We start from the raw sequence: 27,307 nt of genomic DNA on the forward strand, positions 1-27,307 counted from the left end.
GTTGAGGGAGTCTGTGAAGATTTAGAGAGTTTGTAGGTCATGGTTTTTATCTGGGTTTTGCTTATCAACCCTTGGCACTATGCACTCTCCCTCTAACTTCTCTATGGTCTCTGCCCTGTGTCCTGAGAAGGTGGTCCTCAGATCACATCACTTGGGTTCCCTTGCACTCTTGTTGGGTTCAGCAAATGGAGGTATTAGCTGGAGATCAGAGAAAGGAGCAGGAATAGTTTGGGGAAGTTCTTCTCCACCTCCTTCCTTTGGAGTTATAGTTTTATGATCCCAGCTTCTTCTGGGTAGACTTGGAGGGGGTAATCACTTCCTCAGTCAGTCTCTGGATTCCTTAGACAACTTATTCTCTTAACCCTCAATATAAATAGCATTTCCTTAAATTATCTTCCAAATCTCACTTGAATGACCTTTCCTGCTGAGACCTGCTTGAGATATGAAAATGTACAGCAAATGCATTTTACCTGAAAGATAGCCCCTTTCGTGACTTTTGGTCTCAGTGTCCTCCTGGAAGGATTCTTAGACTGGTTCTCAAATGCTATAGGCAGGGAGACTTGGAGGAGTCAAGACACTTGTTCAGTGTCGCAGAGATAAAAGATATGCCCCAAATCCTTATCCCCTGTGTTGTGGGCCTTCTCTTTTTGCTGAGAAGACATGAAGGGGGTGCAAATAAAGACTTTTAAACTTGCAAGCAAAAGAAAAAAAAATCAAGCCAGCTTAAGGGAAAAAATGTTGTTATTAGAATGTTCCGATGTCTCATGGGATCCCCAGGGCAGGGGAAGTGTTGGGTCTCAGGAACTAGGGGTGTGAATGCCTTTCTGAGGGAAAATACTTGGAAACCTAAGTCCTCTTCCTACGGGGGCCACGTTTTCTGTTGGCTCCTTTTTTTTTTTTGTAGATAGTTCCTGGATGATCTCTGCCCCCTCTCTGTTCTGCTGCATGGGCAGCTACACTCTCCATTGGGCTTGAATGAACCATTACACAAAAGTTTGCTGAATATCTATCTACTGTGTGTCAGAAACTGTGCTCAGAAGAGAGAGTCTCTGTTCCTGTGGTGTGGAGGGTGGGAAAGGCAGAGAGTGATCAAACACGTAAATAAACAAAGCAGTTTTCAGAGAGTAATAAGTAGTATTCACAAGAGAATGACAGACAGGGCATGGTCCTTTCCAGGTCAGGGATGTCTTCGCTCAGGAAGATGATGTGACCTGAGACTCTGAATGGGAGAAGTCACATGGCATTTTGTGAGCTAGAGGAGAGGGTTTGAAATTTTTATTCCAAGTGCCATAGTAAGAGGCTGTTGCAGAGTTTTTGGTCAGGGAAAGCAAGCCCTTATTTACATTGGTAGAGATGACTCCAGCTGCTGTGTGGTCTAGGGAGGTCAGAGGGGAGAGGCTCTAAGCGGGAGCCCAGTCGTGCGAGGATGGCGTGGACTGGGGTGGGGGCAGTGCAGACCGGAAGTAGTGGAGGGTTTAGGCAGTAGGGCAGAGAGAACTGGCTGGCCAGGTGCAAGTACCAGGAGTGGATAGTGGAGTGAAGATGACTCAGAGACAGCTGGGTGGAGGTGATGCCATTGAGTGACCTATCTCGATTTGAACTCACCACCAGTTCCAGAGCTGCCCCACCCTCCAGGAGGAGAAATTTCTATGACTCCCAGTGCCCACGTGCATCAATCACCTCTGTCCGCAGGCCCCATTCTCTCTGGGTCAGCTCTTGACTCCAAAGTCAGATCTGGAGTCACTAAGCTCTGGCTTGGGTGCATTGCTCTCCCGGCTTCCTGTTTCTCAACCCCAGCAGGGCCCCTTTTGTCCTTCCTAACCCTATGCTTTCTTCTCTGTCCTTCCTAAAGGAGCTTCTCTGTCCCACCCCTCACCTGTGCCCCTTTGTTCTGCACAAGTCTCCCAGGCCTCCCTCCTCTCCTCTCCTGTCCTGTCCTTTCCTCTCAGCAGCAGGTGCACGTCCTGCCCCAAGTGAACCTCGGCACTTGTGTTGAAACTCGTGGGGCCTAGAGTCAGGCTGACCTGGGTATGACTCTCTGATCTTCCACACTCTGGTTGTGTATTTTGGGGAGAGCTATTTAACCTCTCTCAACCTGTTTCCTTTCCTCTAAAGTGGGGCTATAATGACTACATCATTAGACTCTGGTGAGACATATGTGAGATAAAACATGGAAAGTACTGTGTATGGGCAGGGCTGGTATACAGGAAGGCTGGAATACAGGAAGAAGTCAATCCGTGGTAATGTAGTTACCAATAATGTTGTTATTTTGTTATTATTTTGTCCTTCTCCCTAAGACCTCACTTCTTCAATGATTCTCAAACCTCATCTTTCTCCCTGAACCTGGGGAACACAGGAACTGGAGGAAAGACTAATCTCCAAGCTGGAGAGGCTACAATGGCTTCCAGAGCCAGAATCTTGGCAGGTCTTTACCTGAAGCTGTCCCAGGCCAGGCAGAGCAAGGCTCTGAGAATCCAAAGAGCCAGGGAAGGTCCACTGAATCACCTCTACGGTAGGCACCATTGCAATGCAGAAGGGACATTTGTCTGCAGTGTCTCTGCTGAGGTTGCCCTCCTGTTTTTGGAAAGAGACCACCCTTAGATTTGGAAAAGAGGACTCTTTTAGCTCAGTATGCTTTGTAGCCATGGCTTAGCCTCCTGTGAATCCCCAGGAGTACAAGGTTAAGGGCACTGGGCAGGAAGGAGTGAGACTATCCCCACACAGCTTATGCTGGTTATGCACCTTGATGGCCTTTTCTCATTGACCTGAATAGTCTTTGGTTCTTTGTTAGTGAGGCAGAAGCTGTGCCCCTTCCTCTAGCAATGGCCCTTAAAGTTCAGCAGGCATCAAAGTCACTTGGGAGTCCTTTTCAAACACAGCTGGCCTGACCCTAGCCCCAGGTTTCCAATTCAGTCACTTGGATATGAGATCTGAGAATGTGCATGTTGTTAATGATCCCATGTGTGGCCAATGGTGCTGCTGCTCCAGGAACACTCCTTGAAAGCCACCACCCTATAGAGCTGCACGTTCACACCCTCACCCATGCTCTGGCACTCTGTCTGAGGGCAGCACATGATATAGGGAAAGGGAAGGGGGCAGGAATGGCAGGTTCCCACATTCACTAACTTGTTCTGGGGCTGTACTTTTGAAGCTGGTTCTGATTATAAAGGGACACAGTTTGTTACTCTAAGTAACTTGCACCAGGAAGAGAAGAGCAGTTAAGGCTTGGTAGGGCAGGGCAGCCATGAAGTTCAGGTGCTGCTGTCCAGGGCACTCAATGCTGAGAAACGATCTGATGGACCCACAGTGGCAGGACTCTCCCATCTTCTCCTTCTCCTAGCCAATAAACCACGCAGATATGTGAAGGAGCAGGCATGGGAAAGGGCCCCCACCACTCTGCACTGAGAAGACTACTGCATGACCTTGACGGGGGCTCTTCCCAGACTGGGCCTTCATTTCCTTATCTGTTATGAGGGGTTAGAGTGTTGAGTGTTATGAGGGGTTAGAGTTAGAGCTCATCACTAGATCAGGATTTCTCCAAGTGAGCCTGCATCAACATTGCTTGAGATACTTGCAAATAGAGACCCACAATGTCCTGTAGGGTGCTAGTAAATGATCAACCACAAGCTTTCCAAAACAAAACCAAAACAAAACAGAACATAATGCAACACCTTTATTTGTAGTGTCTGCCCATTTTCTGTGGTATAAATACTCCAACCTTGGCCAAGCTCAAGCTAACAATGTAAAGTCACTGAACTTCACTTTGGGAAAAGAGGTGCACCTATGTGGCTCTCTGGTGCACCCGTAAGTGTTCCCACACCAATCTGTGTAGAGTCTGCCTTTACCTTACCAGTTCTGAGGCCACATCAGGGGATGTAAGCTCCCCACCCTCCATTTACCCTGTCTGTATTATGGAAATAATAATAACTCCTACAAAAAGTTACTATGGTGGGAAAATGGAACAAGACTCATAAGCCTCCTTGCACAGGTCCTGGTGCTTATATTTTGGGCTATTATTACCAGATACCTCATGCAGGTTTCTTAACATCCCTGTGCCTTAGTTTCTTCATGTGTAACAGGAGCATAATTCCAGAACCTATCATGAAGATTAGTCGATACTTTTAAAGTACTTAGTACCATGCAATAGATGTTAATGAATAGAATGCTTATTATCTTCCAGGGAATGGGTGTGTCTGGGTGAGACTATCTGAGTTGGTGAATGTCTCTGAGCATGTATTTCTTGTATGTGTATGTACACATGTGTAAGTGTGTTTATAGAGCCAGGAAGGCCCCTTCTATCTGGGTGGAGTTTACCGTTGGCCCAAGCCTGGGATCCCTGAGCCAGCTAGGCCGGCGCCCGGGATGGAATTTCCATTAAGAATTAAGCAGGATAGTACTGGGAAGCCAGGAAGGCAGATGGGAGGGGGCCAAGGGGAAGAAAGCTTCGACTCTGAGCTCCCTTGAGCTGCCTCAGTCCTGAACTGCCTCGGAGAAGGCCTCGGCCAGCTTTGCCTTGAGTCCAGGGCCTTCCCAGGGCTATGGCCCTGAAGGATGGTCAGGGAGAGAGAAGCTGCTCACAAGGGCCTCTGTGAGGAGACCTGGGGTTGCTGCAGCTGAGACTGGAGCCATGAGGCGCCCCCCTGGGAATGGAGAAGTGGCCGGCAAGGGTCCTGGCAGCTGGGGCCTATGGGGAATCCAGGAGTCCAGGAGGCTGTGCTGTGCTGTATGTATCTGGGAAGGTGAATGTGTGTGTGTGTGTGTGTGTGTGTGTGTGTGTTGGGGAATGCAGGGTGGGGGGCATTCATGCCAATTGCCACAAGGGAACACCTAGCAAAGCAAGCCTGTTCCTCTTTGGCCCTGAAACCCAAGCAAAGAGTTTGGATGTAAAACACCTCTGAGGCTTTTGTTAACATTGATAGAGATCTAAGGTTTGTCCCATTTCTAGTGTATTAAAAAATATCTTAATTTTCCAGGTCCTATTACATCCCTGACCTCATTTCATACTTCTAATAACCTCATGAAGTAGACAGAAATTATTATGATCCCATTATACATATGGGAAAACTGAAGCTCAGAGAAGTTAGGTGATTTGTTTGAGAACACACAGCTAGGCGTGTTCCAAAAGCTTTCCAAAACAAAACCAAAACAAAACAAAATATAATGCAACACCTTTATTTGTAGTGTCTGCCCATTTTCTGTGGTATAAATACTCCAACCTTGGCCAAGCTCAGGAAATAGTAGTGTCAGGATGTCAAGCCAAGTCTCATTGAGGACAAAGTCCAGACAATTTTTATCATACGACTTTACCTACCAGAGACAGACTCAGAAGATTCTCCAAACTCTGCCCATTTGAAGAAGGCTGTGGCTCTCCTGCTAGTGCTGGGCCAGGTGGCTGGTTGAGAGCACCAAGCTCCATCTACCTCCCAGGCTTTCAGACAGACCTTTTAAAACAAGAACTGAAGCCCCTCTCAAGGAAGTGGGAGTAGAATAAGACTGTTTTGGATGGATGAAGGTTGGAGTCAAAGCTAGCTTGTCTGAGGAGAACGACTTTGCCACTTACAGAGCTCCAGGCCCCCAGAAAACTGAAGCAGGAGAGTTAACATCAGGGGCCAGGGAGCAATAGTTTCAGCCAGGGCCAGAGAAAGGGAATAGGAATTATTAGCATCAAGGAAGAGAAGGCTGAAATGGGCCCCTGGATTGGTCATGTGTCCTGGTGGTAAAGTTGATCTCCGTCTTCTTGAACACACATTATGAGCAAATTAGCATAATTAGCACATGAGAAATTTAAGTCAGATACCAGGGAGAATTTCCTGCTAATGACAGGGTTCAAAGTTTGGTACAGGGCCCAAGGGAAGCCAGGGCCTGCCCCAAGAATAGGTGGAGGTCCTCCAGACTCTGGGGATTCATGGTAGGGTGAAGGGAGCTTGCTTCTCTCCAGTTCAAGAATGCAACATTCCTGAGCTTTTGGGCAGGAATCAGATTCCTCCTCTCCACTTAGACACTGGCAGAGCGCTGGGAGGGGTTGTCTGTTATGCCCAAGTTAGAAGGCTCTATCACAACCTCCAATCATTTTCGGCAGGTCTGGGGTTTGGAAGGTGACTTATGTGTGGGTGACATAGATTCCAAAGGGAAGCACCTGTGGTGCCAAATCGCATTCCAGGCTTATGGGGGCTGCTCAAAGTTAGGCGTGTGAACCGCACCCAAATCCCTCCTTGTTTTGTTTCAGTTCCAAGGGAAATGATCACGATCGTGGCACAATCCCTTCCTCTCTCCAGATGTTGGCATGCGGGGCACATGTGGGCACCTCCGCCCCTCCACAGCTCCCGGGCAATCACCCCAATCACCTGACGTGACTCCTTTCGGCCTGGGGGTGAGCTGGTTCTCTAATTAAGCCTGACCCAGTCCCCAACCAGCGCCCAGGCAGATGAGAGCGCGCGCAACGTTTCCACTGCCAGGGCCGCGGAAATAGCCCTGTCGGCCCAGCTAAGACTCACAGGCAGCAGAGCCTGACGCGGGACAGAGGCTTGGCAGGGAGCGCGCTGTGGTGGAAGGTCCTTGGGAGTCTGCAGCTCGGAGCGGGCGGGGGCCGAGCAGGGCGGGGGCGGGGGGGCAGCGGGCGGCCCTGGGGCTGGGCCGGCCCAGCAGCCACTTTGCGCCGCCTCTGGAGCTCCAGCTGTGCCCCGCCACCGCTGGCTGATCCACAGCACCCCGCTAGCTCTCTTGCTCTCTCGCTCGCTCTCCCTCGCTGGCTCGCAGGTTCAGAGTAAGTAGACAGTGTCCCTGGCTGGATCTGCCAGCCTAGTTGGGGACAGAGCAGTTTAGTGACTGTTTGGATCGTGGGTGTAAATATGTCCAAATGAATATTTGTGCGAGGAGGCGCATGCCTGTGGAAGTGATGACAGCATGTGGAATTTTCTACCCTGTGCCCCAAAGTGTGAGTGTGGGTGAATGAGTGTGTCAGTGTGCCCACAGGTGGCTGTGTGTCTGTGTGGCACCTGTTGTCCCCAGTGGACAGTATTTGTGCCTGCAGAAGTTCATTTGTGTAAGTGGTAGGAAGGCCTCCACCTGAGCTGCACTGGTCCCCGTGTGGACGGATGGATGTGAGTGAGAGAGATCAAGTGAGCTCAGAAGCTGGAAGAGGTATCTGAATTCAGACTTTCTAGGGTGACTTGGCTTGTCCCCAGTTGAAGTGTCTTCTCTGTGGGTCATACAGCTTTGGTTTCTCCAGGCTTTGAGCAGGACAAGTGCTTAGCCCTCTCACCTAGCACTGGAATAAATGGGACTCTGGCTGACTCCACCTGACTGGGCCAGGGCAGAGTGACAGCTTGGGGTGTCCCAACCCCATGCTAGGAGAAGCAGCAGGACCACAAGGGGATAAGTTGACCACATGACCATGGCCACCCAGAAACACAGAGCACCCACACCACATGCTTATGCACACACGTGCACACACACACATGCACACACTCCCCCCCACACATGCCAATCATGCTTCCTCTCTAGATGCCCAGGCAAACACACATACACGTTCAGCATGTACACCATGGACAATAGCATGCACGCAACATGCACTCGCATTGTAAAATGTATATGCACAAACATGTATAGCTTGGCCCCACCCTCACCCTCTAGATTCCTTTCTCCCCTTTCATCCTAAAAATGGTACCTCTGACAATGGATCTAAGAAATTGGGCTCAGTAGGGAATATCTTAAATCAGGGGCTTTGGCTGGGAGGTGAAGGGGAGTCAGGGAAGATGGTAACATAGTGCCTTTTGGGTCTCTCATTTAGTCTGAAACTGAGGCTGCCCATCAAGCATCCTTGGACCTTAAGGTCTGGGACTTAAAAGCAGCATTTGTGCTTTTAGAGGTGAAAAGATCAGTCTTGCAAGACAAGATGGACCGGGATGGGATCTGAAGCAAGTTATAGAACCTATAACTTGCTCCAGGTTCTAGTTTATATTCTGGATTCTCCTGGCTACAGAAGATTAGTGACCCTTCTGGGTTAGGAACCTGGGCAACCATTTGACAGGGAGGGCAGTGAGTTGAGCTGGGCTAATTTCTACTCTTCTTTGGTTTCAATCTACCCTACTTTGAGTCTCATATCTGCAGGCTGGTGGAGGGATAGCCTTTGCTCTGCTCCTCTCCTTTCTTCCAGTGGTTATCTTCTCCTCTTCTCCATGACTTCCTTTCTCTAGGGACCACTGGGGACACCCTAGACAGTGATTGGAAGAGTAGGTGCCCTGAAATGTCAGCTGGTGGTTATTACTATTATTAACATCTAGACCTGCCCATCTCACTATTCTCTTCTGGACAGGCTTCAGTGAGGTGCCAAGGATAAATGTGCTCCTACAGCTGGGAAGTTAAAAGGGTGGTATTGACTTTCCCCTTCTTCATATTTATGGTTTGACTTAAGGAGTGCCTAATTCCCCTCATATATAAGGGAACAAATTGAGTACAACCATTGTTTTGAGAAGGGTGTTTGAGAAGGATCTTTCTTCTCTTTAGCCTAGTCCTACACCTGACCCTTAGGGGTAATTAAATAAGGGCAGGTTGTGGTCAGTCCAGAAGACTTCCTGCAGAGTGAAGGTGGTAGGGGAAGGAAGTATTTTCCTATTGTATTTCTTTTCTCACTCTGGCTGCTAGGAAGCTCTTAGTCCATCATACTGCTCCATTCTGGTAACTACCTTAGTTGAAACTATGGCTTTTAGTTTTAATTTCTGCTTTAGCAACTTTAAAGAATGTCTATCTTAAACTGCAAACTCTCACATCTTTTATAGAAGGAGATCAGAAGAAATAAATGAACAATCAGCAGTTAAGCATTGGTCTCTGATGATGGGAACCACATTTGTGTGGATTTTTTTGAGTCATCCTTGATTTTGAAGGTTTAATCTGGTTTTCAAACCATATGTTTCAATTTTGACTTCTGTATCTTTGGACTCTAATTTGTGACCACGTCTTGGTATTTTTTCTTCTCAGTGACTTTGGGAGATAATGCCCATCTCTGTGCTTGTTCAGACAATGGGGATTGTTGAGAATGAATTGGGCTATTGATAAATGCCTTCTTCTCTGAGTATGCTCCAGAGGCCAGCTCCTCCGTGTCTCAAAAGCTTAAGTGTCTGGGCGCCTGAAGGAGTTTGACCCTTGCCCTAGGCCTGGACCTAGAACCATGGGCACCTTTTCCTCGTGTGACCCCTGCCTAACCCACGGCTCTGCTGGGAGGTCTGTGTCTCTTGGATTTGAGCCTTGCCTCCTCCAGTGTGGACCATAACATCTCTGGCCATGCATAGCCCTCGTGGAACTGGAGCTTGGGGCGAGGATCTTGGACTTAGGAGTGTAGAAGGGGGCACATGTGGGGCTTTCCTGCCCCCTCCCCCGGGTGTGAGGCCATAGTCAAACTCAGCCTTTTCTCCTTCCCCATAATGGGTCTCATGTCTGCCAAGTGGTCAGGGAGTCATATGTCACCCCTCTTCTGCAAATATATGCCTCATCTAAATGCAGGGCAGGGCTCTAGCCACATTGCAAAGTTGGTGAAACTTCTAATTTGCTCTAAGACTGATTATTTTACTGTGCCCAAGGCCATTAATGTTTGGAAAAGGGATCCCTGAAGGGCACCAAAGAATAATTAGACTAAGTCTGGTGTTGGGCTTTCAGGCACTATGTTGGGGTCCTGATTCTTGATATGTATTAAATCAACCCACACTGGTAGCTGTTGCCCGCATTCAAGACTAATCTTCCTAGAAGCATTTGATCACAAAGTCAGAAAGAGTACCCCTGTACAGGATAATGTGCTGGTGCTTGATATGAGTGAGAGGATTGTTTCTTCCCTGATAAATGTTTTCTCGAAAAGGTAAGACTAAAACTTGATTGTGTCTCTTCTGAGTTTTTATACTATGGTTGTTCCCTGGACTTTAAGCTCAACCACCTGAAAACAGGCTTAAAATCTGGCAAGAGAGCGTGGTGTGAGCTGGTTAGATCTGTGTGAGAAGGGTAGCTCATGGCAACTAATGTTTATTTAGTATCTACTAAGGCCAGTCTCTTTGCATCTTTTGTTTCATGAAACCTCTATAATAACAACACTATGAAATAGGTACTACTATTTTTAGAATCAGGAAACTGAAGCTTAGCAAAATTAAATGATGATCCCAAGATCAGAGTCAGCAATGATTTCTTCCCAGGTCTCTCTGACTCTGAAGTGTATAGTGAATGTCCACTCACCACTCAGGGAGACTGGGAACTTCCTTATTTGAAAGACCTTAAGAGCAGGAAAACCACCCCTTTGGACAAACTGGGGAAGGGACCAAGGGGTGGGCAGTGCTGGATTTCTGTGCTTCACTTCTTCCCTGGAGCAATCTCTGTCCTGGGAACCAAGCCTCCCCCCAGACTCTGCAATCTGGCCAGCCTGGCCTCTCCTATCCCAGCCCCAGGGTCCCCTCAGTGCCAAACACTGGAGGAGTTTGGGATCTTTTGAGGACGTCTCTGGGCAGAACAGATCCTGTTCGGTGTGATGAAGCATCTGTAGGCGTCAGCAGTCTGGCTGGGTAATTGTGTGTAGTGTTCACTTATTGCTGGAGAAATGGAGGGTTTTTCTTACAAACCAAACATCCTGGGTTTGGAAACCATGTGAAATGTGGCCTGTGGTTGGAGAGTGTGAACTGCATTGTGGGCCTGTGTGTGATGCTGGTTTAAAAGACAGTCTCTTCTGCTGAGGGACAGAGCAATCAACTCAGTCCTGTCACTTCTGCTGGAGAGTCAGAGGTGGGCAGTATATACTAGCAATATGCAGAGGAAAGAGTAGGGGCCTTGCAGCCAGCCAGATCTGCCTCAGTTTCCTTATCTGTAAAATGGGGTTCCTCATAAGGCAACAGTGATGCTACAACTAGAATATTTATTTTAAGTGCTATATGTTGCGTAGAATAGTCAAACTGTAAAAGGCAATATGCTTCCCTCCCAATCCCCCCCACCTTTTGTGAAAGAATACCTGACTGATTGGCACGAAGCATGGATTCCAGCTCTGGTTCATCCTTGGGCACTGTGGTATCTTGGGTTCATCACTAGCCCTCACTGGGCCTCTCTTTCCTTATGTATAAAATGAGCAAAGAACTCATTTTCCTCACTTCTCTGCAGTTTTTGAGGATAATAAAAGAGACTCAAGTCAGGGATTCTCTGGGAAGATCCAGAAAGTTCAGTCAATTCTGATCACTTATTTGTGCCTCAGTATTAATTAAGATCCTTTGCTGTGCCAGGGCCTGGGCAAGGGACATCCCAGTCCTCAAACAGTAGTCAGACCACGTGGCAAGAAAGACTTGTAAACATTATCCCCTGTGTGTAGGGGTATAATCAAAACAGGTACTGGAGGTGTGTCAGTGAGGAAGTATCATCTCCATCCGGGGCAATCAGAGAGGCCTTCCTAGAAGTTCAAGTCCATGGTCTGGATCTTGAAAGATAATAGGAAGTTGCCAGGAAGATAGCAGGACATTCTAGGCAGAGGCCAGCATGTGCTGAGGCATGGAAATGTTGCCTCATGCAGTAAGCTGGGGGACTTTAAGTGGTTACCATGACTGGGGTCTGTGGTACAGGTGGTCAGTAGTGACAGGGATGAGACAGAAGACATTGCAAAGATCTGTGTAGATGTCAGGCCTTGATTACTGTCCTGTGGTATCTGGATTTTTATAATATTTATGAGCAAGCACTGAGGTATTTTAAATAGGAGTGGGACATGGTCGAATATGGGCTCGCTTATTCATTCAACAAACATTCATTGAGTGCTTTTTACTGTCACTTTTACTTTTGATATCAAAACTTAAGGAAAATCTTTAAGACTGGTATAAGGAATACCTTTATCCATCGCCCTCATTTGTTTACATTATCTTCTACTAATTTGTCATTCTAGTTTCTTCTCTCTCCGACAATATAAAAAAGGTTTTTATTATTTTATATATTTATTGTTATATAATTTGTTTCATTGTTTGTATATCATACTATATTTGTTGTTTTAGGATACATAAAATACATATAAATGTTTATATTTCTGGTCAACTTAACAGTAAATTGGAGACATGATAACTCTTTACTCCCTAAAGCCTTCACTACGGATCTCCTTAGGAAAAGGATATTCAATCACCTCCCTGTAATTCAGTCTCAATGATGTCTTTATGGCTCTCCCACCTCTCTCACCCCACTCAGGATCCAATCCACAGATTGGAGTCAGTTCTCACGTGTGTTTAATCTCCTTTAATCCATTCTTCTGCTTTATCTTTTATGAAAAGTACAGGCTACTTATTATGTTGAATAGCCCTCAATTTGGGTGCATCTGATGGTCCTGCATGATTAGATTCGGTCTGTGCAGCTGGGGCAGGAACCCCCTGTAAGTGAGGTGATGTCCGCTCTAGTTCTTATATCAGTGAACACATGATGTCGGATTGTACCAGGGCTGGTGATAGAAGCTTTCGTCACTTGTTTAAGGTAATGTCTGTAAGTTTCTCCACTGTGGGATTATTATTTTTTCCCCTTTGTAACTAATAAGTTACTTGTGGGAAGATACTTTGAAACTATGAATACATCCTGTTCCTTATCAAACTTACACCCACCAATGTTAGTCATTGATAATTTTGAATTGTATATTTATTAGTTGGCATTCTACTGTGAGAAAGAGCTTTCCCTTCTCCCTCTCTTTTTATAAAATAAAATTTAAAATTATAATTATTACAGGAACAGAATAGTCTTATATATTTATAGGATACATGTGATGTTTTGATCTAGGCATTCAAGATGTAATAATTAGATGAGATCAAGGGCATTCAGGGCAGTATGATCATAGACCAAGGTGCAATATAATTAGATCAGGGTAATTGGGGTATCCATAACCTGAAGCATTTGTCATTTCTTTGTGCTAGGAACACTCCAGTTTCACTCTTCAGGTATTTTAAAGTATACCCTAACACATTGTTGATGATGGTCACGGTGTTGTACTATGAAATAGTGTGCATTTTATCTAAGTACCTAACTATATTTTTGTGTCCATTATCCACCCCTCCTCACTACCCTTCTCAGCCTACTCTCTGTCTCCATGCGAATAATTATTTTAATAGTTAGCTTCCTCATGTGAGTAATAACAAGTGAGATTTGGCTTGTTTCACGTAACATAATGTTCTCCAGTTCCATCCCTGTTGTTGCAAACGGCAGGATTTCAATATTTTTATGAATAACATTCCACTGTGTGTATGTACCATAATTTCTGAATCCATTCATCCGTTGATGGACACTTAGCTTGATTCCAAATCTTGGTCATTGTGAATAGCGCTCCAATAAATATGGGAATATGGATACCTATTTGATATGCTGATTTCCTTCCTTTTGGATATATAGTTAGCAGTGGAATTGGGTCATAGGGTAGTTCTAGTTTTAGGATTTTGAGGCAGGCACCTCCATACTATTCTCCGTAGTGGTTGCACTAATTTCTTATACATTCCCACCAATAGTATAGGAGGGTTCCCCATCCCCCACATCTTGCAAGCATTCGTTATTGCCTATCTTTTTGATAAAAACCTTTCACTGGGGTAAGATGATATCTCATTGGAGTGTTTATTTGCATCTCTTTGATAACTAATGATGGTGAGCATTTTTTCACATACGTGTGCCCAGTTGTATGTCTTCTTTTGAGAAATGTCTATTCATTCAGATCCTTTGCCCATTTTTTAATCTGATTATTTGATTTTTAAATGTTGAGTTTTGGAGTCTCTTACGTACTCATAGTTATTAATCTCTCGTCAGATGGGTAGTTTTCACATATATTTGAATTCTGTGGGTTGTCTCTTCACTCTGTTGATTGTTTCCTTTACTGTGCAGAAGCTTTTTAGACTGATGTAATCACACTTGTCTAACTTTGCTTTGGTTGCCTGTGCTTTGGTAACTACAAGGAATCGTTGCCCAGACCAATGTCCGGGAGCATTTCCCTAATTATTTTCCTTTAGTAGTTTCATAGTTTCATGTCTTGGATTCAAATTTAAATCCATTTTGATTTAACTTTTGTCTGTCATGAAAGATAAGGGTCTAGTTTCCTTCTTTTGTGCATGGATATCCAGTTTTCCCTGTGTGGAAGAAAGTAATCTTTTCCCAATGTCTGTTCTTGGCACCTTCAGCAAAAATAAGTTCACTAAAGATATGTGGATTTATTTCTGGATTTTCTATTCTGTTCCATTGGTCTCTGTGTCTGTTTTTTTATGCTAGGAGCCTTCTGTTTGGCTTATGACAGCTCTGAAGTATATTTTGAAGTCAGGTAATGTGGTTCCTCCAGTTTTGTTCTTTTTGCTCAGGATGGTTTTGGCTACTCTGGGTCTGTCATGGTTCCATATAAATTTAATTTATTTTCTATATCTGTAAAGACTCATTGGTATTTTCATGGAGATTGTGTTGAATCTGTAGATTGATTTGAGTAGTATGGATATTTTAATGATATTGATGCTTCCAATCCATGAGAATGGAATATCTTTGCATTTTTTGTGTCCTTTTTGATTTCTTCCATCAATAGTTTATAGTTTCACTTCTTTGCAATTTTAATAATTGCAATAATAAATAATTGCAAAAATAATTGCAAATAATAAAAAAAAATTTATTTTATTTGTGGATATTGCAAATGGGATTACTTTCTTGGTTTCTTTTTCAAATTGTTTACCGTTGGCATATAGAAACGCTGCTGATTTTTGTATGTTAATTTGTTATCATGAAACTTTACTCAATATGTTTATGAGTTCTAAATTTTTTTTGTGAAGTCTTTAGGTTTCCATAGATATAAGATCTCATTTTCCACAAATAAGGATGATTTGACATTTTCTTTTCTGATTTGGATGCCCTTTATTTCTTTCTCTTGTCTGATTGCCCTAGGCAGAACTTCCAGTACTGTGTTGAGTAACAATGGTAAGAGTGGGCATCCTTGTCTCTTTCCAGATCTTTGAGGAAAGATTTTTCACATTTTCCTCATTCAGTATGACCCTAGCTGTGGGGCTGTCATCTATGGCCTTTATTGTGTTGAGATAAGTTCCTTTTAGGCCCAGTTTTTTTTTTTTTTATCATGAAGGGATATTGAATTTTATCCAATGCTTTTTCAGCATTAATTGAAGTGATCATATGGTTTTTATCCTTTGTTCTATTGATACTATGTATCACATTTATTTGCATATTTGATAATAATAAATTTCTATATCTGTTTTATTTTGCTGTCACATTTACCCAGATTTTATCAGCGGGAGGTTCTGCGAACAGGCTTCTGTTTCTTTTTGACTTATCTCTGTGATTCTCTGACAACTTTCTTACTATCTTCTGTAGCAAGAAGTTACAGGCTCATTTTTCTTTCCTTGCTCCATTTCTATAACTAGCCATTTGTCAAAGGATCCTTGGATTCTTTTAGTGGAGAATGGTGTTTAGAAAACAAGATCTGGAGGCTACATGTGCTCGTTGTTATGAGTGGGTCATCACTCCTGTGTCTCTTAGTAAACAGACCTAGGACATACATGTATGCTTATTTCTATTATACAAATACAATAAGTTGTTATGCATTTTTAGAAGAAAAAAGCCCAAATGACTGAGATGGAGAGCAATAGGGTAGGAGTATTTTAGATTGGGTGGTTAGAGAGGGCTTCTTCTTTATAAGGGTCCTGGCTTATAAGGGCCTACAGTGTGAGTTGGATGCATTGGAAATAGAGTCTGGAGAGTGTTGTAATTATCCAGGCTGTAATTACAAGGGACTGAACTAAGTCCGAATGGAGAGGAGACAGGATCTATAGGACATGATGACTGATGAATGTAGAAAAATGGGGAATTTGAAAGAGTTGAGGGAAGTCCTAGGCTTATGTCTCAAAGGCCTCTCAAATTTAGCATGTTCAAAATGGAATTTCTGGCATTCTTTCTCTGCACTACCCTTTTCATACCTGTTTCTCTTCAATTATCTCTGATCTACCCATATGGCTTCTTCATCCATACTGCTGCATGAGTCAGAGAAACTTGGCAATCGCCCCCAACACTCCTCTCCCTCAGAACCCATATCCAGTCCATCCCCATGTCCTATTGCTATTGTCTTGTATCTCTCAAATCCATCACTTCTCTTCATCTCCTCCAGCATCTCCCTAGTTCAAGGTGTCCTTGTCACCTTTCTAGAGTACCACAAGAGCCCTCTAAGTGGTCCTCCTACATCCTTGTTGGCTCCCCTCCCAATTTGTTCCCCACATAGCAACCGAAATGCCTTTTATAACAGAATTCTGTTCATCTCATTTTCCTTGTTAAAAATCTTAGTTGCTTCCTATTGACCTTAAGGTAAAGACCAAACTCTTCATTAAGTTCTATAAGATCTTGCGTGCCTGGTCCCTGCCACCCTCTCCTACATCTCTCCACACAATACTCCCTTGGTCTCCCTGCCACACTGGCCTCAGCTCAGGCTTGGTCCCTCGGTCTTGTTAGACTCCTTCCTACCATAGGTGTTTGCATTTGCTGTTCCTCTGCTTAGAATGTTCTCAGAACAAATTAGAATTCTCAACTTACTGTCACATTCTTTATCTTCATGACTAGGTCAAATCCCATTTTATAAAGCTTTGCAATACCATGTACTTCTTTTGAGGTTTTATAATAGTTGAATTTTACATTTATTTATGTAATAATTAGTGCTTACCCCCTAAATTTGATGATGAGTTCTGTGAGGGTCAGGACCATGTCTGGTTTTGTTCACTACTTTATTGTAGCAGATACCATATTACTGATAATATATAACAAGTACATATTGAGTGAATGAATGAAATTTTATGAGCTGAGCAATCAGATAGATGATGGTCCATTCAATGGAACAAAAATTCTAAGAGAGGAATAGATTGAGGAGGACAATGATGTCCCAGTTTGTTTTGGGACATGTTACATTTGAGGTGCCTGTCAGCCACATCTACCCCACAAGAACCTTACCATCTTTTGGGCAAATAAATTAGGCTGTCACTCAAGAGCTTTGTGGGAGCTGGTGATAAGTGAGATACAATTCCAGGATGATTCTAAGGAACTCCCTGGAGGAGATGTGTAAGCATCCCTGAGCTATGGCTTCTTCGTCTACCCCTGTCTCTGGTTTGTAAAGGATATGGGAGATAGGTGGGATCTCCAGGTGCTCCTGACTTGGCTCCTTGGCTGCTTATATGAAAGATCTTTGTAAACCCAAGAAGGCCCCTTGGAGCTTGATAGTTACTTACATGAACCACAATGGTTGGGAGCTGCCAATCTCTTTCCAACCCCTGAAAGTGCACAAGACTTAGGCCTAAAGGAGCATAGAATGTGTTTTGAAGATATGGTCCAGTGAGCCATCCTTACAGAGATATCATCAACACCAGGATAGAGCAGCCTATTCTATTCCTCTGGCTCACTGACTCTTGCATTCCTCACTCACTCACTCAACTTCCTATTTCATCTCCATTCAGTGACTTACCTCTCCACTGCCTGGTCATGGATACCCACCTATCCATCCACAAACAAGAATGTATGTTGGATTTATAACAGGACTCAAGGCCGATGGGTATCCCTTACCCCTTCTCCTTTATCCCTCTTTCCTGTGTTCTCACATCTCAGAATCCCAGGTGAGGAGACCATCAGGGTAGGAACTGTCACTGTGCTGGTTGAGTTCTGGGCCACATGTGATTGCAGACTATTAGCAGGAAGAGTGGCGACCAGAATCGGCCACACTTCTCACTCTTCTTGTCTCACTCCCTGTTTTTCTGGCTTCTCATCTTTCAGTGGTGATGAAGGAATTAGAATCCTTGATCAGACAGATGTCAGGTGGATGCTGGGCTCTGCAGAAGTGCTAGGGGTTCGGGCCCAAAGAAGAAAAAGAAACCACAGTTCCCTATGAGCACTACTGTGGAAAAGAGGATGCTTTTGTTTTCTTCTTCATTTTAAACTATGATTGCACTTTAACCCTGTGGAATTTGCAGAGAGGCTGGGGGACGGTGGTATCGGAAGATTTTATAATGTGGCATTTAAAAACCCAGCAGTGGACTAATCCTGGTCCCGCCCCCCAGAAGCTGTTCTTTTAGTTCTCTGAGGGTTGTCATTTACAAAGAGCTCTCCAGAACGCAGGCTGTCCATCTGCTGTGGCAGCAGACGGGGCTGGAATTGAGCAGACATAGGACAATGGCAGCCACATCAGATAAGAGCCTCTTGGAAAAATGCCCAAAGGTGCCAAGGGTCTACGTTACAGACTCATTCCCTCACTCACTCATTCATTCAACAATTATCTACTTAGCACCTAATATGTGTCAGGTATTTTGCTCTTGGCATTAAAGATACAACAATAGGCAACACACAAACTTCATGCCCTCGTATGATTTGCTTTTTGTTTTGTTGAGGCAGACAGTGCACAGGGTAGTGTACAAAGTGGTGAATGCTATGGAGAAAAAGGAAGAATAGTGAGGGAGTTCCAGTGGTGGGAGGAGATTGTACATTATTCAGAGTCAGGAGGTTCTCCCAGTGAGCAGACATTTATGCAGAGGCCAGGAGGAAGAGAAAGTGCAAACACTGTGAATACATGGGGAGGTGGAGTCAGATTAAGAGGAGCACAAAACCAAAAGCCCTGAGGCATGTTTGAGAAAGGGTGTGGAGGTCGGTGTGGCTGGAGTGGATTGAGAGATGGGGAGAGTCAGAGGAGTTGAGTCAGTGCAGTGACCTGGGGGGTGGGTTACAAAGGCTCTTGTAGATTACCTGGAGGACTCTGGGTTTAATCTGAATGATACGGTAGACATTGGAAGGTTTTGAGCAGAGAAATGACATTCTGTGGCTGCTATGAAGATAATGGACTGTTGGAGAGGGGAGAAGGAGAGATGAGTTAGGAGCTTATTGTAGTAGTTTGGTGAGAGGTGATGGTGGCTGGGACCAACGGTCACTCATTCATTCATTTTTTATTCTGCAAATGTCTATGTAACACTGTTTGGGTATGAGGCCCTTCTCACTATCCATCCACCCCTTCAATCTCCCTGTGATCTTCCAGCTATCTTTATTGCCATAAGAAGTGTTTACCTGTTACCTGTAGAGCTCTGTGCCAGATGCTAACTGATATGGGCATATTCTTGTGGAACTTTGGCACTTGAAAGCAGACGTGATGCACCCATGGACGATCACCAGTCAGTAATCAAACCAATCAGGCCCTCGCCAGCACAAGGTGAATGTTGTCAACACTTGAGTGATTTAGGAGCCCCATGGGCTGGAGAGCAGAGTAAGTTTCTACTCTGAGGTCACATTTAAGCTGAATCTTGGCAGGTGAGGAGGGCAAGTCAGTCCTGCAGAGTAATAGGAAACTTGTCCTGAAGCAAGGGGTTCAGATCTGAGTTGAAAGACTTTACAGAGACAAGTTTTCAAGGAGATGTTACAATAAGGACTGTGTTTTAAGAGGCCAAAACGAACACCAGAATAAGAAGGAACAGGCTGATGGCTAGGGGGCCAGCAAGAAGACTGTCAGCTTGTGTGAGCCTGATGGCCTGATGGTCAGCAGGAGCCTTGAGGCAGGAGGAGTGTAAGGGCAGCTCCCTGATGCACGGTGGGCAGGGATGCAGGTGGTGCTAATGGCTAACAACAGCTGCAGGAGATGGGAGTGGCAGTCATTGGGACAAACCCTACATATCTCCTATAACTTAGAAGAAGCCTTTGAGCAAAGAACATAGGCCAGGCAGGGGCCTGGGCAGACCAAGCTGGAGAAAAGGGTTTGGGTTTGGCCTCTGGCCATGAGTGACTCTTTTGGAAGCTTCTGGAGAGGAGGGCCATTTGACTGTAGGAACACTAGATTCAGAGTGGGAGCTCGTCTAATCCAGCCTTCTATTCTTATAGATGGGAAACTGGAGGCCCAGAGAAGGAGCATAAATTATCCAAGTCCAGATAAAGCATTTGTGACAGAGAAAGGTCAAGCATCTCACTGAACTCATGCTGGGGGAATTCTGTTTTATTTAATTATGTATTTACATATCTCTTTCAATGGAAGAAGAAATTCTAAGAAGCAGATTGTTGTATTCATCTCCTTCTCTGTCATCTAGCTGAGGCCTGATACACTGATACCCAGCAGACTCTCCACCCGACCCCTAGGACTGCACTGTCTCCCCTCTGCACCCAGACAATGGCAGGATGTTAGGCTGGTCTCAGAGTGAATCAGAGGATCAGAAGGAGTAGAGCCTGGCTCTGGACCTTTTGTGCATTCATGTGACTTGGCCTGTGATCAGTTTCTACCTCGGTTATGAGCAGAGCCCTGGGCAAAGTCTCCCTAGTAGATGAGAACTTGGGTGATTAAAGTGGGCTGTTGCCATGAAGGTGACTGCAGAGAGGGAGAGGAGATGGGGTGTCCTGTGTCTGAGGTCACTGCAAGAGTAGACAGCCCCTGATGAGAGAGAGAGAGAGCAGAGAGATACAGAGAGAAGCAGAGAAGCCCCCAGACCTTGGTGGGCACTTGGGATGCATATTTGGGGCTTGAGTCCAGCGCTTGGTTGGCCTGAGGCTGGGCCCTCTGGGACTTCACCAAATCTACTTATATCTTTCCCTGCTGTTCCAAGGAGCTGAAGGCCACTTCTTTAAGCATAGTATCTCCCCACAGACTGCCAAGGTCTATGGCTCAACAGCAAGATTTCAGGTGGAAATGTCCTTTGATGTGCCTCTATCCCTGCGTTCAGGATCCTAGTGAGGAGGGCTAAGGCTGCAGATAATTTCTTGAAAAGTCAGAGGGATTTGGGCTGTAGATCTTGTCAGCCTTGAACACAGGGTTTGCATCGGTGCTGGATGGTTAATTGCTTCTTAAGCTTTTGGTCAACACATCCTATTTGTCTTGTGCTGTAGAGTTGGCAGAGTGATTTCCATGCCGAGGGAGTGAGTTATACTTGGGACCAAGCTAACTTGTAGGCACAGGAAAATAAGTGCCCCCTGTTTCATGTCCCTTGGTGAACACCCTGGGCAAGGGAGTGGTATTTTCTTCAGTTATGGGGTTATCATGCCCTTCAGAGTAGTAATCATGGACTAGGTCAGGTTTTACACAAAATCTTAGTGGGGAGCTGGAAAGAACTTGGGTTCTGGCCAGGCAGAGTGGCTCATTCCTGTAATCCTAGCACTCAGGGAGGCCAAGGCTGGCAGATTGCTTGAACTCACATGTTTGAGACCAGCCTGAGTAAGAGTGAGACCCCGATCTCTACTAAAAAGAGAAAAAAAAAAAAAGTAAAGAACTTGGGTTCTAGTCTGGGTTCAGCCACAAATTTGCTGTATGACTTAGAAAAATCATTTGACCTTTCTGGGCTTTAGTTTCCTTTTGTGTAAATTATAGGGTTAGGAAAAAACAGTTCTGGAGGACCTGTCCTGGATAACTTCTCACATTTTCTGCTTACATTATGCCAATAGAATTTTGGTTAGGACCTTAACTTCCTGATTTCTATCTTGGTCCAGGGTTCATTTTTCACTTTGTCTGAAATTTCACCTTAATGGACTCATTCATTTGGGTCTTTTAAGAGACCACATTGCCTAAAAAATCCCTCCTGGTTTCATGGCATCAGATAGGGAAACAAAGCAGTATCATGGAGTCATATTCATTATTATATTTTTATCTGCACGACTGTGTCAAGTAACCAAATATGTAATATTATTGCTAGTTTGCATATGAAAAAAAGAGACTTGAAGTTTAAGTAACTTGAGGAAGATTATACAGTTAGTACCTGGCAGAGCTAAGACTAGGATGCAGGTTTCCTGGGTCCTGGTTTGTGCTTTTTTTGTTACTCTGGGTTTGGGAAGGGCATTGGACGGGATATGGACTGTGGCATTCACCAGGTGACAGAAGTATCAAGATGAGAGCACCTGCCACAACATACTTGTACTAGGGAAGGTTGCTCTTAGGCTGGGACAGCCTCATCCACTAGGGCCCAGTGATGAGGGCTGGGCTGACCCCTGTGCCTAGAGATGCACAGGTCAGGTCAGCAGTGGGGCCTCTGCAGTGGCTGTTACCAACTATCCTGCCCTGCCATCTGAAATTTTGGCAGGTAGCGGGCATGTGGCCAAACCTGGGGCCTTTTAAACTTTTCCTTCCCTTTCTTATTTTTTAGAAACTTTCATCTGCTTGATCCTGGAGTTGGACTGACTCTTTTTGGCTGCAGAAAGGAGCTCTTAAAGTAACCCTCTTAGCTTGTTTTTCTTCTGCTCAGTACAGCCAGATCTTTGCCCTGGGGCAAGAGGGAACCTCAAAGGTAGAAAGGCATAAGCAAGAGGGAGCTTTCTTCTCTCACACTAGGCAGGAGCAGTGATGGGCTTTAACCACATCCCCATACCTCATTTACTTTCCATGTGTGGTTTGGGGGGATGTGTGAGCTCTGAATCCGTCACCCTCCCTCTCCCCATCTTCTCTCATTAATTAAGTTTAGCTATTGGCTTGGGTCTATTTTGGGGCTTGCCATTTCATTCTCTAAGTTCATTCCAGGGTGAATATCAAATTGTTTTTATTATTTTTAAAAAGGTTTTATTATCTGGCAGGAAAAGAGCTCTCAATATTTTTTTTCAGGAGTATCTTGGCTTTATATTTCAGATTCAACTTGTGAAGTTCTAAGAAAACTTCCTGTGGGTATTTGATTAGAATTGTACAGAGACTCTATCTAACAAATGAAAATATTGTACCCTCACAATAATCTGAAAAAAAAGAAATTGCACTGAATCTACAGATCAGTTTTTCATGAATTGACATTTACCTCTTGTGAACATGATATTTCATATGTAGCTTGGCCTTCCTTAATATCTCTTAATATTTTATACTTTTCTCCACAAGGGGCTTATATTATGCCAACAGAATTTTGGATATGCTAAGTTTAAGTTTTTGCATTTTACATTTTTATTGCTCTTGTTAGTGACCTCTCTCCTGAATTTTACTCTGTGTTTGTGCTGGTGCCTAGGACTACACTTAATTTTTGTACATTCATTTCCAGCCAACTCTCTGAGCTCTTTTATGAATTAAAACAACTTATTTGCAGATACTTTCGGGTTTTCTGCATAGACAACAAATGTCATGCATTGCTATGACATTTTTATGAGGATTAGAGAATGGTACTATGTTTGGGGAAACACCAATCCATGGACACTTGACTTGCCCAGTGAACCAAGCCTGGTTAATACAGCCCTGTGTACCACTCATTGCATCTCAGCATGGCTGAGACCAGCTTCAGCATCCACTCACTGCCCCAGCTGTATGCCGTGTGCCAGCAACGTGGCAGCCCTATGGAAAAGCACATCAACTGCAAATAATGACTGTTTTGTTTCCTCCCATTCACATACATCTTTTTCTTTCCATATTGGCTAAGATCTCAAATACAGTAGTGAATAAAAGTTAGTGAGAGTGGGCTATCTTTACTTTGTTTCTGATCTGCTGGGAAACGCTTTCATCATGTCACCATTCACTGTATTTTTCACGGTATATATTCTGTCTTGGTAGATGCCCTTTAATCAGTTTAAGGAAGGTCCCTTCTATTCCTAATTTGTTAAAAGATTTTTATTATGAAATGGATGTTGAATTTTATCAAATTACTTTTATTTATCTATTGAGATGATCATGGTCTTTTTCTTCTTCAGCTTATTAATGTGGTGAGTTTCGTTAATCTATTTTCGAATGTTAAAATAACTATGTCATTTTAGGCTTAATCCAATTTATTCATAATGTATTAAAATTCCCTTCCATATATAGCTGTATTTTGTTTGTTAATATATTTTTGTTTAGTATATTTTCATCAGTGTTCATATGTGAGATTGGCCTATATATTTCTTTTCAGTGATACTTTATGATGTGAGCACCATAAAATCAACTGAAATGTATTTTTTCTTTTCTTTTTCTCTTTTTTTTGAATTATGTAGATTCATTTATGAACTTCTCTAGGCCTCATGTTTTCTTTATAGGAAGATTTTTGAAATATTGATGAATTCATTCAGTGTTTATAGATCTATGTTTTCTTGAGTCAATTTTGGTAAATGGTATTTTTTAAGGAATTAATTTTGTTTATGTTTTCAATATTACACAATATTTTCTTGTCTCTGCTGCATGTGTAATAATAAGCCTCTTATTGCTAATTGTTTCTGTTTCCACTTTTTCCAGTTTTTTTCTGATCTTACTAGAAGCTTATTTATATCTTCAAAACCCAACTTTTACTCTATTGATCACATGTGTTTCTATTTTATTTTGTGTTTTCCTGGTGTTTTGTTTAATGTTCGTTCCTATCTTAACTATGTTCCTTTTGCTATTTTCTTTGGAATGATTTTTTTTTTCTTTTAAACATTTCTTATTTTATTAGAAGTTAGAAATTCCTGTAATTTTCAGATTTTATTTTCTAACTAGAGTCTTTGAGTCTGTAATTTTTGCTCCAAGTTCTTCTACTTTATCGACATGAGTTTTGCATGTGCATTTTCACAATCATTCTAGTTTCTATTTTAATTTCTGCTGTAATTTCTTCTTTGACCTATGACTTGTTTGCTTAAAAATATCCAGATGTATGGGGATATTTATAATGGAGTAGAGACTGTAGTATGTTGAAATGTAGTATGAAATGTAGTATGTTCAAATTTCTTTATTTATAATGGAGTAGAGACTGTAGTATGTTGAAATGTAGTATGAAATGTAGTATGTTCAAATTTCTTTTGAAATGCTGAGGCTTGCTTTATGGTCTGGAAACTAGTTGATTAAAAAAAAAATGGTTTGTGAATACTTGAAAAGAATGTGTCTTTCTGACACATTTGATGCAGTGTTCTATTCCTATAGGCTAAATCTAAATTTAAATGTGCCATTTTAATCTCTTGTATCCTTACTGATAATTTTTCTCCCATCTATCAATTAATGACAGAAATGGGTTGAAATTTCTGTGATTATGGACTAGTTTCTTTCTCCTTGAAGCTGTATCATTTTTCACTTTGTATATTTTAAGGTCATGTTACTAAATATATCCTCATTGTTATATCTTCTTGATAAGCTTTTTGATTTAACATATTGAATCTCTATTTCTATAATGCTCATTGTACTGAAGTTTTTTTCTGTATTACATAAACACATCAGCACTAGATTTCTTTAGGTAAATATTTTATGGTATGTCTTCTGTAGCCTTGAACTTTAAGGTGTCTTGGGTCTTTTTGTTTTGGGGATATTTTTTGCAGCAGCATATAGCACATACATGATTCTTCCTTGTCCCCCTGCGTAATTCACCCTTAAGAGTCCTGGCTTATAGCTGGGTTGTTTAGCTCATTCCCCCTTACTCAGATTGTTATATTGTTTTTGTTTTTGTTTTGTTTTAGAGACAGACTCTCACTCTGTTGTCCAGGCTAGAGTACAGTGGCATGATCATAGTTCAGGGCAACCTCAAACTCCAGGCTCAAATGATCCTCCTGCCTCAGCCTCCTTGAGTAGCCTTAGCCTCCCAAGTAGCTGAGACTACAGGCCCATGCGTAGAGATGGAGTCTTGCTGTGTTGCCCAGGTTGGTCTCAAACTCCTGGTCTCAAGTGATTCTCCTGCCTGGCCTCCCAAAGTGGTAAGGTGACAAAGTTTGCCACTGCACCTGGCCACTATATGTTGATATTCTTTTTCTTTATTACTCATTTACTTCCCCCCCACATAGTTGGAGGGAATTATCTGTTTCTTTCTTTGTGTATATTGTTTTAGTGAATTACCCAGATATTACAGCATTACTGACAACCTAACAAGCCTAAGGTTAATTTTCATCTCTGTTTTCCTTGCTCCCAAATAGAACATTAGAACACTTAGCTTACTTTAGTCATCTCCTCCTGAATTTATATACAACATTTTAGATTTATTTTTTTCTTTATCTCACAAATGAGATAGAATAAGATCTTATAGGCAAAGTTTGTTTGGATTTATCCACATAGTTTCAAATAAGTTTGCACATCTTTCTTATTTTTCTGAATAGAGAATTTCAGAATAGTTATTTTCTGTGATTAGAGATGTCTATTTTACTGTTCTTCCTTGATTCAATCTAATTTACTTTCTCCTTTCGATGCTTTCAAAATCTTCTCCGGATTTGGTGTTCTTTTGTCTTAGGAGTTGTTCAGGGTCTGCATATCTTTTGTATTTATCCTGCTTAGAATTCACTGGATTCTGAATCTGAAAGTCGTTTTGTCTTTCAAAAATTCTGGAAACGTTTTCAGCCCCCATTTCTTTGAATATGACTTTCCTTCACGCTCTCTCTTAATTTCTTTCCAAATCTGATGAAATGCTTGTTGGACTATATATCCCTCTATGTTCCTTAGCTTTAGTTCTGTCGTATTTTCTTTCTCTATTTGTTTTTCTGGGCTACATATTCAATAATTTCTTTTGTTCTCTCCATACGCCAATCCCTTCTTTATCTGTGATTAATTTGTCCAGTGAGTTTTTCATTTTCATTATTGTATTTTCATGTATGGAAGTTCTATTTCATTCCTGTTCACATTTACCTGGCCAAATTTATTGCCTATGTTCTTTGAAAATGTTTCAAGGAGACTGATCGCTTGGAACTAAATTCTCTAACTGATCTCCCTTCCCAAACAGATAATGCAAATTCAGGCCACAAACCTAGTTGAGAATCACACTGTGGTTATTAATTCTTGACTTTTTTTGCTGACACTTTTGGTATAGAAGGTTTATTTCCCATTTACCCTTATGCTGTGTTTCTGGTCTTGTGTTCTTCTCTTTGATTCCTCCCCTTGGGAAGTCCCTAGGATTTATTTCTTGCCTCCCCAGCCATGCACACACATGAAACAGAAGTTCAGAGGACACAAAATTCAGCAGATGTTCTCGGGGAGAAAACTCCCTTCGATTCTTGCTCAGGACCCCTGGTTCTGCTTTGGGTCTCTCCAGCTTTCTTGTGTTTTTGCCAGATCAGTGATGTATTTAAAAACATTAAGGCAACGTTATTCATCCTTTGAAATTCTTAAGGAGAAGGATTTTAGAGTGTCTGGTCTATGATATTTCTAGAAATAAAAATTCTGTGTGAATTTTTATATAGGGAGGGGGTTCAATTATCAGTTAAAAATCAAGTGCTGAAAAATATTGTCATGGTACGGAGGACCTTAGGAGACGATCTTTACCCTCCCTCAAATCAGTTGTGTACTTTAGTAAATTATCGAACCTCTTTGGGTCTCCATTTCCACATCTTTAAACTGAGGGAAATAGTAGTACTGATTATTCTGGACATTTGGAGGAATAAGTGAAGTTATTTATGTGAACCACTTACAAGAGTTCTTGGCACATAGTTAAATGCCTAACACCATATTTTATTGAACTTAAGATGTCATATATTGTGAGATCCCTGTTACTTC

The 27,307-nt window shown here is 42.9% G+C and overlaps 1 protein-coding gene across 1 annotated transcript in view; it reads left to right on the forward strand.

Moving 5' to 3' along the window:
* The first annotated feature begins 4,627 nt into the window (after nucleotides 1–4,627).
* INSC (INSC, spindle orientation adaptor protein) overlaps nucleotides 4,628–27,307 on the forward strand; it is a 132,906-nt gene continuing 110,226 nt past the window's right edge. Inside the window, exon 1 of the mRNA XM_012801662.1 lies at nucleotides 4,628–4,723. Coding sequence (XP_012657116.1) covers nucleotides 4,628–4,723 — 96 coding nt within the window. The remainder of the gene's footprint in view (nucleotides 4,724–27,307) is intronic.

The sequence above is a fragment of the Otolemur garnettii genome, unplaced genomic scaffold (genome assembly GCF_000181295.1).
Source record: "Otolemur garnettii isolate 467f Iridium unplaced genomic scaffold, OtoGar3 scaffold00001, whole genome shotgun sequence".
NCBI lineage: Eukaryota > Metazoa > Chordata > Mammalia > Primates > Galagidae > Otolemur > Otolemur garnettii.